Source organism: Sceloporus undulatus, chromosome 5 (genome assembly GCF_019175285.1).
Source record: "Sceloporus undulatus isolate JIND9_A2432 ecotype Alabama chromosome 5, SceUnd_v1.1, whole genome shotgun sequence".
Lineage (NCBI taxonomy): Eukaryota > Metazoa > Chordata > Lepidosauria > Squamata > Phrynosomatidae > Sceloporus > Sceloporus undulatus.
This window is the reverse complement of record NC_056526.1, coordinates 60,811,962-60,825,556: the sequence shown is the minus strand read 5'-3', so window position 1 is coordinate 60,825,556 and position 13,595 is coordinate 60,811,962. Positions and strand designations below refer to the sequence as shown.

Below are 13,595 nucleotides of genomic sequence, written 5' to 3'. Positions count from 1 at the left end.
TATATGACTGGCCCTGGCAGTGCCAGTAACCAGACGGGCTGCCATATTCTGCACAAGTTGCAGCTTCCGGGTATGGTACAAGGGTTGCCCCATGTAGAGCGCGTTGCAGAAATCCAAACGAGAGGTTACCAGGGTGTGTACAACCGTTTCAAGGTCTCCCCGGTCGAGGTAGGGACGCAGCTGGCGTATCAGCCGGAGCTGATAACAGGTGCTCCTGACCGTCGCATCCACCTGAGATGTAAATGAAAAGATGCCTTCTAAGGTCTGAAACACTTGGGCCAAATAAAGTGGTTTCCAGACACTTTGGGGGTGTGGCGTTTACATGATGCATGCCTCCAAAGTGGCTGGATGACATGCTGAGGCCACACTCTGGTCCAAAGAACTGGATTAAAGAGAAGTTGATCAAAACCAACCCCTGGCTGGTGTGGCTTGGGACCTGCAGTGGTGGCCTACTTTGGGAGCAGGCCATGAGGTTACTGTGATCCCAGCCCAATCGTGGCCAGAGCGGCCAGAGGCCTCTATCAACTGTCTGCTTCACTCCTAAGAATGCTTCAGAGGCACAACACTAGTGAGTTGGGGATGACATTATGCAATAGATACTGCCAAAGATGCTATTTACTTGCTACAATTTGTGCTTTAAAACCAGCATGTGATAAAGAACTGCAACATAACGTGGGCACGCTGTATGCGGCTTTGAGCTTATGTGCTCAAGCCATGCGGGAGCACGCGGGGCGCAAGGGGCAGAAGGGGCGGCGTGTCTCATTCAGATGAATGGGGAGCGTGCCTGTGGCGTGTTCACGAACCCCATTCAAGCATAGACGGAATTCGCCTTATGCGGGAGGGGGGGGTCCAGAATGGATCCCTGCATAAGGCGATGGTCCACTGTATATATTAAATGACACATAGTTTCAAGCATCCAATGTGCCAGTCTAAGACTTGATTGTAGAACTCTCCTGCCTTTGCTGCTCATTGCAACCTTTGGATGCAAATCTTAAAGCCTTTATCCAATGTGAAAAGGACCTAACTCTTTAGCGCTGACAACTGCAGCTCCAGCTCCAGCTCCAGCTCTCCTTCTCCTTTTGAAATCAAGCAGTAAGTACAATCCCTTCCCTAGGATTTCCCCCACCCACTGGGCCAAGCCAATACTTATGAGGGTTACATAGGCAGGCTTGGAGAAGTGTTTGTTTGGAGAAGTGTTATCAAGCAAGACATATGATCACAGCAGTGCTGTGACGCCTGGAGGTCCCTGATGAATTTCAAAGCAGATTTCATCATTTTGCACTCTGCTCATTGTGAAGAACAGTGATTGTTTGGGGTAGTCTTATGACTTTTTAGTAAATTGGGTGGGGGGATTTAAGTCCTGGGGTGGGAGGTGGGAAGACATCTGCATGCATAAGGGAAACTTTTATGTGTGGATGTCCTTAAAATAATTCTGCCCTAAGTATAATAAGCAAGACTTCTCAATAGGGATTTGTGGATATCTCTGAACTAAAAATGTTGCTTGGGAAAAGCTTGAGTTAATTGCTGGAACGTGTCTCGTGCTGCAGTGTGCTTATTACTGCTAAACCACTGTTATATTTGCCAGAGCTCACCCTTTTCTTCTGTCTTGCCTGATAGAACCAATATTTTCTCAGCCATCACTGCTGAGAATTTTCTTTTGGATAGCAGTACAGTGTTTTCTTTGGAGTTTAGTGGAAGCCAGCCACACATTCTTCTTTATTAACCTGAGTGGCTGCTTCAGGAAGGGGGAGGGATTCCTAACCATCACATAGGAATGGTTTGATGATGAATGCTATAGCACCTCTAGTCAGAAATATTACCCTTCACAGACCTTAGCAACCAGCGGAAGCACAAAAGTTGTTTTATTATGGACAGATTTGCTTTCTATTTTTGCAAGTGAGAGTGCCACAATGTGCGCATCCCAGCTGGGGAACTATTGACTGAGAAAGGTGAGGCTGGTTCCCTCCCTGCTGTCCTTTTGCCAGCAGGCAATGACCTTTTTATTCAGGCAAGCCTTTGGCAATTAATGTGGATTGATAAGGAAAAGGCTTTGAAGTGGTCTGATGCTGCTATTTCTTTTACTCTGGGTTTTTCCAATTTTTTGTTTTGTTTTTTAATTATTGCATTTTTACTTGTATTTGTATTATGAGATTCCAAACACGACAATCCTGCAGCAGGGTTTTGTAATATTTAGGAATGGAAAGAAAATTCTCTATTTTTCATTTGCTAGATTTAAAATGGGTTTCTAAACAGTCAGAAACTCTGTTGGAAAAAGTAACAGAGCAGCAAGCAATGTGCACAGTTTTGTCCCAGAATTTGAACATCCCAAAAGATTGCAGATAATTTTTCTAGGCACATGGCTTTTTTTGGGCTACTGATTTCAGAAGATCATAAGGAACTGCATACAATTGAAAAATGGCATGGGGTGGAACCTATGAAGTTAGCTGAAATCCCTCCATTTTCCCATCTACAGTATATGAAGCTTTGTGGTGAATTCTTTCCCTCTGCCTGCTTTTCCCTGTCTTACTTGCATCAGCATACATATATACACATCATTAATTATCCTCTTTTCCATGTCAAAAGTGATCTCTATCAGCCCAAACAGCATAAGTGAAAATCTAGTGAAGGGTGTGAATGAAAAGGTTTTAAAGCCCTGGAGCATCTGTTAGAAACAGATTTTTCTTAGAAGAAGATCAGCAAGCCTACATCTTATTTCAGAATTCTCTTTTTGATTTGTCTTGTCAGAGACATATCTTGGCAAATATCAAGAATATGACAGTAGCTGCAAAGCAGGGTGTGTGTGTGTATAGGGTGGTTGACTAAAGACGCATACTAGCACATGGTAGACACTGCTTAAGGAACAAGAGAAATTGTTAAAATATGCAATTGCATTTCTGTATAGCTATTAAAGTCCTGATTACATGTTCACAGATAAATTATACATGGATTCGTGGACATATCATTGAGGCATGACACTGAAGCATTATATTAGATGCATAAAAGAAAAAAATTACACAGAGACATCTGCTGGAAAGAAAAACTACTTACCGGAACAGAGTAGAGATGAATGATTCAAGCATTATATCCACTGAATGCTCAAATATAGTGTTAGAGTTCATCTGCTTTTCCTATGTTTGGATCACCAAATGTCATTGGACTACAATTCCCACCGTCCTCAGCCACTGCCAATGGAGTGGCAATGGGAGGCTCATGAAGAGGAGAAAATGTATGCTCTAATCATGTGGATAAGGACTTTATAGAATATCTTCCCTGGGTGCAAATACCACAGGTACAACCTCCTTACCTTTTGTATTACTGATTTCAGAAGACTATAAGGATTGTATGATTTACCTACAAATGAAAGGAGACATGGGGTGGAACTCCATTTAACTGAGATTCTCCTACCTTCCCATTTCCATAATTTGAACACTACCACATACAGATGAGGAATATGTGGAAGGTATAAGGCCATTCTGTGTACCTTCTTGTTCTTTTTGAAAGGCCAAGTGCAGAAAAGATAACCAGAATCTAACAATTACAATAAAAATGGCAATGACAGAATCAAGACCCTAAGAAGGGGTTAGCCCTTCACTTTTGTGCTTTGTCACCAATTCACACAACAAGCTGCCAAGTCTTATCAGATATAGTCAGGGATTTCACATGTTGTCTTCCTTGGCTTGGCTTTGTGCTTCATGCCCCCTGTTTTTATGAATCTCAAAATGTCCACAACAGCTGCAGGTAAAAGTACAACTTATAAAAGCGACCTTTTGGACAAAGGTGCCCAGAATCCTTCAGCCATGCTGGATGAGAATTTGTGAAAGCTGAGGTCCACATTTCAGAAGTCACATTAAATTAGGAATTCTAGCTTAATAAACCATGTTGTGAATAAACAATATGTTGAAGGATGCTGCCTAGTCACTCCAGCTATGTTCCTCCCTTTGAATTCTGTCTAAATGTATCCTCCAAATATGACCACATTTGGGAGGGACAGTATAAATCACAGGCCACAATATTTATTAATATAGCATTCTCTAAGGCAGGAATTCAAAATTATCCTCAAAGAGGTAATATAAAAGAGTAGGGTAAGCCAAGGCAAAGCATTTTGCTGCCTGGGCATGTTATGCATAGATGTCAGTGTGTATGTGCACTGGCTGAAATCCAGTATCTCTTCAGCATAGCGTTGCCACTTTGGATCCTGTGTTGGGAAAAAAGTGGGATAAAAATTAATTAATTAATTAATTAATTAATTAAAGTGTAAATATCCCCATGTGGAAATACACTACACCAGCACTACAGAATCCCCATGCAGAATAGCCACATTGTGCAACACATATCAAGGACTAGATGCCATTGCAAAATGTGAAACCACAGCATGCAATGTGCAACTGCAATGGGAAACTGAAATGTGCAAAGGGCATTTGCAGTGCACAATGTACAGCTGCAATATACAACCACAATGCCTGGTCCTGCTGCTTTCAGGGAAATATATCTGTTATACCATTGTCAGATTTCATCCCACATGCCTAGCATGATATGGACATGCATATGCCACCAATAGGATGCCAGCGAATTTGTGTAAATATAAAGGATCTGGATTGGTAGTTGAACCTTACTTCAACATAAGTGATAGGTCAGTGTCCTTCCACATACCTGAGGGCAGCAGTCTATTAATATAGGTGCTGTACAGACTGGCAGATATGGCACCCCCGTTACATGCTAGGGGTTGGCCAAGGATGGAGCGTCCATACCGGCCTCACCCCAAGCATGTGACAGGGGCGTCAAAATGGCAGCGCCCTTTACACACGGGTGCCACAATTTTGACACGACGGATGCATAGCATCCGCACGTCCCGCCGTGCTGGTGATGTCATGAGTGCACAATTTGCGCACTCGGGCATTGCAAGCACAACACAAAAAGAACCTGCTTTTTGTGGGTTCTTTTTCCGCTGCCGGGAAGCCTCGCTGTTTGGCAGCTGAGGCTTTCCGCCAGTGGAAATGGAGGCGGCACAGACCACCTTTTTTGGGCGGTCTGTATCCCACCATAGTACAGGCTCTGTGGCACACACAACTTTGTCCTCCACTGGAAGATGTTCCAGCACAGCTGTCACTGCTATCTTGTTTGTTGCCTAAGGCAATTGCCACTCTACCTAATGGTACGACTAGCCCTACTGAAGAGGTGAGATTTGGAGATAGTCAAATTGGGAGCTGGGCTAGGGTCATTATAAAAACTTACAAGTTACACTAGATTTTACTTGACTTCTCATACTGGAAATGTAAAGTTTGTTCTTTTATTGGGGGCTTTAATGGCAAGTTTATACCTCAGACAACATACAGATGGATTTTCAGTAAAACCAAATGCAGTACTTGACATTTCGCTTTACTGCTGAGTCGTTTTTAGTGCTGGCTTAAATGTTAGACTGCTTTGGTTTCTTTATCTCACTCTCTCTCTTTTAAAGGATGGTAATTTAGTGTTTACAAAACTGAGACTGATAATACTGGCTATATCCTGAAATAGCATTTTCAGGGCAGCAAATGCTTCAAAAATGTGGCTACCAGCATTTCAGTCTTGATATTTAACACATGTGTTCCATCTGTACAGCCTTCAAAACTATATAGGATATTGCTCCTGCCAACAACATTGGTTTTACAATGTGAAGAAAATACATTTTATATAGAAATCACTTCAGCAATGAAGCCACCTTTGAAACAGCACCCTCTCAAAAACCCTAAATGACTCCAGAAATTATCCACATATAAAAATGTCTGTGTGGCAAGCTCATAGATGTATTAAAGTATGCATTTATGTATCTCCCATTTAACCTGTTCCTTGTGCTTAAATAAGGTTGGGTTATTCAACTGCTTTTCATTTCCCCTACATTCATTTTTTTTTTCTGAAATGTGCTAAATTCTGATCAAAACCAAATGAAATTCTGATGGTCAAATCTGGCAGTTTTTATTTTCATTCTGAAACAGAACCTGATTTAGGACTACTATTTTTAATAGTTTTCAGCCTTTCCTAACATGATGCCCTAAGGATGCATTGAGCTACATCATCCAGCATCCCCACCATAATTATGCTGGCTTCTTCTTCTATTGTGCACAGTCAATAGTGCTACTGTAATCCATTTCACCTCACAAAACTGTAAATCCAAATTAGTGCCAGCAGATCCCTTTACAACTGGGGATCCTATCTGGGGGATTCTAAGACAATATCATACTACACTGTTATAGTGTTAGTATTCCACTTTAACTACAATGGCTACCTTCTGCGGAATCCTGGGATTTGCAGTTGAGGGAGGGGCATTTAGGATTCCCTGAGAACTCTTAGGCCTCATTAAACTACAAACCCCGGAATGCCACAGAAGACAGCCCTAGCAGTTAAAGTGGAATTACACACACACACACACACACACACACACACACACACACACACCTATATATAGGGATGCAGTGGCTTAATGGTTAAGATGTCAATTCTGACAATCGGAAGATCAGTAGGTTGGCAGTTCAAGGCCCAAGAGCTGCAGGACGGAGTGAGCTCCTGTCACTAGTCCCAGCTTCTGCCAACCTATCAGTTTGAAAGCATGCAAATGTAAGTAGATAAATAGGTACCACTTCAGTGGAGAGGTAAAAGTGTTTGGTGCAGTCATGCTGACCACATGACCATCAGAGTAATCCTTGGACAATGCTGGCTCTTTGACTTAGTAACAGAGATGAGCAGTGCCCCCTACAAGTTGGTTATGACAAGACATTCAGGTTAAGGGACTACCTTTAGCTTTTACTTTTATAGCTATATACAGTTGTCCCTCCATATTCGCTAGGTTCAGGGGAACAAGAGCCCCATGAATATGGAAAACCCGCAAATAACAAAAACACTGTTTTTACCTGAGAGGACACCTCTCTAGGAATCTCTAAGTCCTCCAGTGCAACTCTGTGGTCAATGTCCAACATACACTGACCATAGAATGGCACTGGAGTAGCTACAAATGGTCTTTCAGTGCAACTTTTAGTTAAAGTTGACCACAGAGTTGCACTGGAGGACCTAGACAGTCCTAGAGAGAACATATTAATGAAATCCGTGAATAATCAAATCTGCAAATATCAAAGCCGCAAATATGGAGGGATGACTGTATAGCTATATATAAACTATAACAATTTAGTGTGATATCTCTAAAATAGAATTTTGTTTGTTGTTGATGAGTCTCTATGACCTCCTAAAGATACAGCTCTGTTATTCCTATTGGCTGTAGGAGGCCTGTCAGGTAACAGATAAAAGAAGTAAATGGTTGTTTAAGTCCTGGCCCATGACATTTCATTGCCCAAAGAAAAGCTCAAATGCCATCCTCCTTTCGAGGGCCAACACTGAACAGTATTCCTGCTTCAGTTCTTGTCTTCATTTCTCCAACCTCATCCCCAATGTGTGAAAGAAGGACACCTCATTGTGGTACATAGCAGGACCAGTCTGAGACAGCCTGTATTCTAACAGTGCATCCACACTTGAGTTTATTCTGTTCAATTCTGGGGGGAATCAAACTAATCTGGATGAGTGCATAATGCTATACTGATCTCTCTCCTTCTGTATGTATGTCTCTCTGTATGCAAAGTTTTTGTTTTCACTGAAAATAAACCTGAAATCTTCACATATTTAGAAAGTATCCCTTTTTTCTTCTTTCTGGTTTCAGGCCCCATAAGCAGTGTCCTGGTGAACAAATATGGCAGCAGACCAGTCATGATAGCTGGAGGAATACTGGCTTCATTTGGAATGATTGGTTCCTCTTTCTGCAACAGTGTCTTAGAGCTTTACATGTGTGTTGGTGTTATTGGAGGTAAGTAATATCCCCTTCCCCATTTACTCCACACATGCATTAAGGGCTTTTTATTCCATTCCCCTGCCCCCAAGGTTTTCTTTCAGTGTACATCTTTGGATTTTTAAATACACCTTCAAATAGTCTGCTTCTGATTTTTGTTGTGATCATTCAACTTATGGTGTCTCTTTTTTCCACAGTCCTTATTACATTCCATTGTGATTACAGCTCAATGATTGATTGGTTTGTGACAGCATTTGTTGTAGTCATTGATGCTCCATTTTTGAATCAGTTCTTTTGGTCTTGAATCATACCTCCCAGCAGATGTTTTTACAGGCAACCAATATACAAGGAATTAAAATTTTGATTACACACAAAAAAACCCAGTTATTCTGTATTATGCTATAGGTTTATTCATAGAATAATGTGTCCATAAGGGAACACTTTAGCATGGAAGTAATCTTTTAGGCCCGTTACAGATGGGCATAATAGTATGGACTGGGTCCGTACTAGGGTTAGAAAGGAGCGTCACTTCTTGACACCCCAAACCCTAGTACGAACCCAGTCCATACAAAATGGCGGCGCCCTATACAGATGGGTGCCGCCATGACTACGTCACCACCACGCTGCCTCTAAATGAGGTGGCGCCGTTGTGACGTTGTCGCTCCGCGCGAGGACGCCTAGAGCGCCCTTTCTGCGGCATGAGAAGGAGCTACAAAACGGAGCTCCTTCTGCGGTTTGCGTCACTGGCGCAGCCTTTAGACGGCTACGCCAGCGACACAAGGGAGAAAGGGGCCAAGCGGCCCCTTTCTCCTCCTCCCCACCGCCGCCGGGTCTCCTTGGGGCATGAAGCCCCAAGGACACCCCTTTCCAGGCTGTGGGGAAGTGGCCTTTTGCCGCTTCTCCGCAGTCTGGAAAGTGGCGGATAGGGGCCTCGGAGGCTGCCGTTCTAGCAGCTGAGGCCCCGATCCAGGGGGGAAAGGGCCAGTTATAGGCCGCCCCAAGGGGGTGGTCTGTAACGCGCCTTAGATATCTATTTTAAGTCCAGTTGAATTCAGTTATACTTACTCCAAGGAGTTTATCACATGGGAGGAATTTCTTTTAATTTCGAATGAAAAGAAAGTGGGGCCAGAACGCAGTCACATTAATCACTAGTTCAGCAAATTTACGTGAATTCGAATTGCATTTGAACTGACTCCCCATTGCCTGAAATAGTTTGCCATTGCCTGAAATTGCGTGTGGTAGTCTATTACCCAATAACGTGAAACCCCATGATTGCGTTCAGACTGACTTCCCATTGCTTGAAATTGTGTGTGGTAGTCTATCACACAATAACGTTAAACCCCATGATTGCATTCGGATTGCCATTGGATTATACTTGCAATTTCTTTTGTCTGATAAACTTCCAGGATAAGTGGATATAGAATTGGAGTCTTAATCATGTACCAAAACCTGAGGATCAAATTTTTAAAAAGACAATAACAGAGTAAAAGCCTGGAGTTCACTTTCCATAGAATTCTAATTCCAGGATAAATGCACCTATTCCTTTGGAACCATATTCAGATATGAGTGTTTTTGGCTGAGGGTGACCAGACTTGGTTCTCTCTTTCCCAGACCTCTCTTCCCTTTCAGCCTCCTGTCCAGGAAGGATTCCATTTGGAGCAGGTCTAAGCAGCATGGATTTATATCTACAGTGGTACCCCGGGATACGAAATCACCGCCTTACGAAATTTCCGGGTTACGAAAAAAATCCATTAGAAAAAACTGTTTCGGGTTATGTTTTTTTTTTTTTTTCGGGTTACGAAAAAATTTTTTGGTGCTTTTCGGCGCTTTTTCACACGGAATCGCGGCTTCCAGCGCTAGCGCCTATGGCAATTTCGGCTTGCGAAAGATTTCGGGTTACGAAGGGCTCCGCGGAACGGATTACTTTCGTAACCCGGGGTACCACTGTATATGGGTATTATTAGCTCAGGGTGACCAGACTTGGTGGCCATGTCCCCCATTTCAGCCTCCTGTCCAAAAGGGACTCCAAAAGGTTCTCCATTTGGAGCAGGGCTGAGAAGGATGGATTTAATATTTATAAGAGCGGCTTTTTTGTTTTGTTTTTGTTTTGAGCTTTTATTTGGTCAGGTCCTCCATTTTTTCCTTGCATGTCCCCCCCCCAGAAATCCCGCCCCTTGGAAGTCTAACTTCTGGAAGTCTTGGCACCCCCAGAAGTACTGCCCTCTGCAAGTCCCTCCCTCCAGCAGTCCCCCCCCCCAGCACCAGCTAACACTCAGTGTGGGAATTCCACTGAGTTTGGGCACTCAGTCTCTAAAAGGTTCACCATCACTGCTATATACTCAATTAATAACTGAATGAGACATATAATGTTAAAATGGGTATAACAAAGAAAAGCTCAACTGCATCAAACCAAAGGCCTTATCTAATCCAGTATTCTGTTGCCACATATGAGAAGTTCATCATCACGATAGTTTGCCACTGTATTTTAGTAACCTTTAATTTGTGCTAACCAGCAACATACAGTAACATACTTTGATGAATACTGGAAGGCATATATTTCCACTGTGATTAGCAGTCTTGATCCTCCATGAATTTGTCCTGTGCATTTAAAAATCTGCCTTGCTTGGTGGCCACCATTACGTCCTGTGGTAACAGATTCTATTGGTTGACTATGTGTAGTGTGGAAGTATTTCTTTTTATATGTAGTGAATCTCTCCACGTTGAGCTTCAGTGGATAACTTTAGGTTCTAGTATTAAGACACAGATGTGAAGTCGAAGGCTTTCATGGCCGGCATCCATAGTTTTTTGTGGGTTTTTTGAGCTATGTGGCCATGTTCTAGAAGAGTTTCTTCCTGACGTTTCGCCAGTGTCTGTGGCAAAGATGCCAGCCACAGCTGCTGGTGAAGCATCAGGAAGAAACTTTTCTAGAACATGGCCACATAGCCTGAAAAACCCACAAAAAAATTAAGACACAGAATTTCTCCACATCCCATTTCACCATGTTCTGTACATTTGTTCCACAGGTCTCCGATGTCTTGCTGTACTCACTTTTTCATGTCATCTCAAATACAATGGTTTTCAACATGCATGCATCAGCTGCAAGGGTTTAGCCCTGTAGATTCCTGATTTTTAGCAATCCTTTCATAAGGGCTTGGTATACCGTTGTCCCTCTGTATCTACGGATTCTTTATGCATGGATTCAACTATCCAAAGATTGAATATATATATATATATTCTCCCCCAGCAAACCTTGATTTTGCCATTTTATATAAAGGACACTATTTTACTACACCATTGTATTTAATGGGACTTGAGCATCCATGGATTTTGTTATCTACATGGGCTCCTGGAACCAAACCCCAGCAGATACCAAGGGCCCACTGTATAATCACTGCAGTAAAGAGTCAGCCGTCATGCCACCTCCAGCCATGGTGACTTGGTTGTGAGAGGCCCAATAAAAAGTGAACAAACTACATCATTTTGATGCACAATTATATTACTTAAAGTTTTGAAGCTGTCATGTTATGTCCAGTCATTACAATTAGACCACAAAATAGAGGCTGATTCAGGAAATGGAAAGCCATGATATTGGCATAGACCTAATACAAAGCAAACAAGCAGCCCACCTATAATTAGTTTCATTATGTCAGAGACCTTAAATAGATGGCCTAAAAGAGTTTAGGAAGAATGAGCAAGGCTCTTTAGTCTAGATTGGGACTGGCCTAGATTGGCCAGATTGGGATCCACTATTCTATTTTTAAAAAAATATTTTTATTGGTTTTGTAATGTAATGACACATGGTTCAGTTTAATAACAGGTGTTCATTAAAGTAATAAAGTCAAACAGTAAGCATCAACAGCATTATTCTTTTAAACTTTTAATCAGGTGAGGACAGGGCTGGCCTAAGATAATTTTGTTGTCTAAGGCAGAGCAGCAAATGGTACCCAACAGCCAAACAAGTCAAAATGCAAGGAACCCAGGTCAGCCAAGATATTTTGGCACCTACAAACAATGGTACATCTCTCTAACCTTGTCAGTAAAGATACCATTGCAACATTCACAATTTGCTATCCTTTTATGATGCCACAAATCTAACATCTGATGTGGCCAGTGCTAAGATGTACAGAATTTAGCCTGAGAGGTATGATGAGAAAGGGTGAAAATGGACAGCATCCAGGCTTATATAACGTGATGTTCAGTGATAAATTCCTTTCTGGTTCTTTATGCAACTGAGCTATAAGATTGCCAAAGACATATAGACCACCTGCATGACTGGGCCAATATCTTCTATTCTCCCCATAGCACATAGAAACACACACGCACAGAGAGAGAGACATACAGAGACCTCTAAAGTTCTCTGCTGTAGTAAACCTCAGGACTGCACAAAAATGTGTGAGGGCAACATTCCCTGTGCAATGGCCCATGTACATGTACAATAAAGCATTTTAAGCTTTATTTTATGTGTACCTATTCAAACCTAAGAAAAGGGGAAAGCAAAAGCCAACAGATTTGTACTTTTAAAACCTGCCATTTTCATAGAGAAGGTGACATTTAATAACTTTAGTGAAACGAACCAAAAGAAATTGGATTATAGCTTAGTAAAATACAAAAATGATGTGCTCAAGGTCTTGATATCATTGTTCTTCTGTCATTCTGTTGTCTGCAACAGAGATTGCTCATTGCTAGAGCTTTTGCGTTTATTGCACTGCAACAGAGGAAAATGAGAGAAATTTAGTGTGGCATATCAATGACATTAAAACACATGAATGTGCACATTTATGTCCCGGTGCCAATGGCTTTTTAATCTTCCTTGGGAATTACAAGATGACATTTTAGCTTCATGCTTGCTTCCTTCCTTGCTCCCCCCTCCCTGGGCTGATTGTAGTTAATTTTGGTGGCTAGTTGAGATTTATTCTTTTGTATTAAAAGTAGTAATGGTATGTTGTCTCATCTCTCATTTTTAGGTTTAGGCTTGGCTTTCAACTTGCAGCCAGCTCTGACTATGATTGGCAAGTATTTTTACAAAAAGCGTCCCATTGCGAATGGACTGGCCATGGCTGGGAGTCCAGTCTTTCTAAGTACTTTGGCCCCTCTCAATCAGTTTCTTTTTAATGTTTTTGGTTGGAAAGGAAGCTTTCTCATTTTGGGAGGACTTCTTTTGAACTGCTGTGTAGCTGGGTCACTTATGAGGCCTGTTGGACCAACACCTGCACCTGCTGCAAAAAAGGATGTGGAAAAGGGGAAAGGAGAGTCTGCCTTGCACAAGAATGACAAGAAATCCGTTTGGCAAACCATCAATAAATACTTAGATTTATCCCTCTTCAAACACAGAGGGTTTCTTATTTATCTGTCTGGAAATGTTATTATGTTTCTAGGCTTCTTTGCCCCAATTGTATTCTTAGCACCTTATGCCAAGCACAAGGGAATTGATGAATATTCAGCAGCTTTTTTACTCTCTATCTTGGCTTTTGTAGATATGTTTGCTAGGCCGTCTATGGGTCTCCTAGCAAATTCAAAATACATCCGTCCTAAAATCCAATATTTCTTTAGTTTTGCTGTTTTATACAATGGGATATGCCACATCATGTGCCCATTGGCCAATGACTACACGGGACTAGTTGTATATGCAGTACTTTTTGGTCTTGCTTTTGGAATGGTCAGCAGTGTCCTTTTTGAGACATTGATGGATCTTGTTGGTGCATCAAGATTTTCCAGTGCTGTTGGACTCGTCACCATTGTAGAGTGCTGCCCTGTCCTCTTAGGTCCTCCATTAGGGGGTAAGTATATT

The 13,595-nt window shown here is 42.0% G+C and overlaps 1 protein-coding gene across 5 annotated transcripts in view; it reads left to right on the top strand.

Moving 5' to 3' along the window:
- The window catches only part of SLC16A7 (solute carrier family 16 member 7), a 127,133-nt gene that overhangs the window by 108,944 nt on the left and 4,594 nt on the right, over positions 1–13,595 (top strand). For all 5 annotated transcript variants that reach the window (XM_042468993.1, XM_042468994.1, XM_042468997.1 and 2 more), the window contains exons 3-4: positions 7,682–7,825; positions 12,772–13,584. In XM_042468993.1, coding sequence (XP_042324927.1) covers positions 7,682–7,825; positions 12,772–13,584 — 957 coding nt within the window. The remainder of the gene's footprint in view (positions 1–7,681; positions 7,826–12,771; positions 13,585–13,595) is intronic.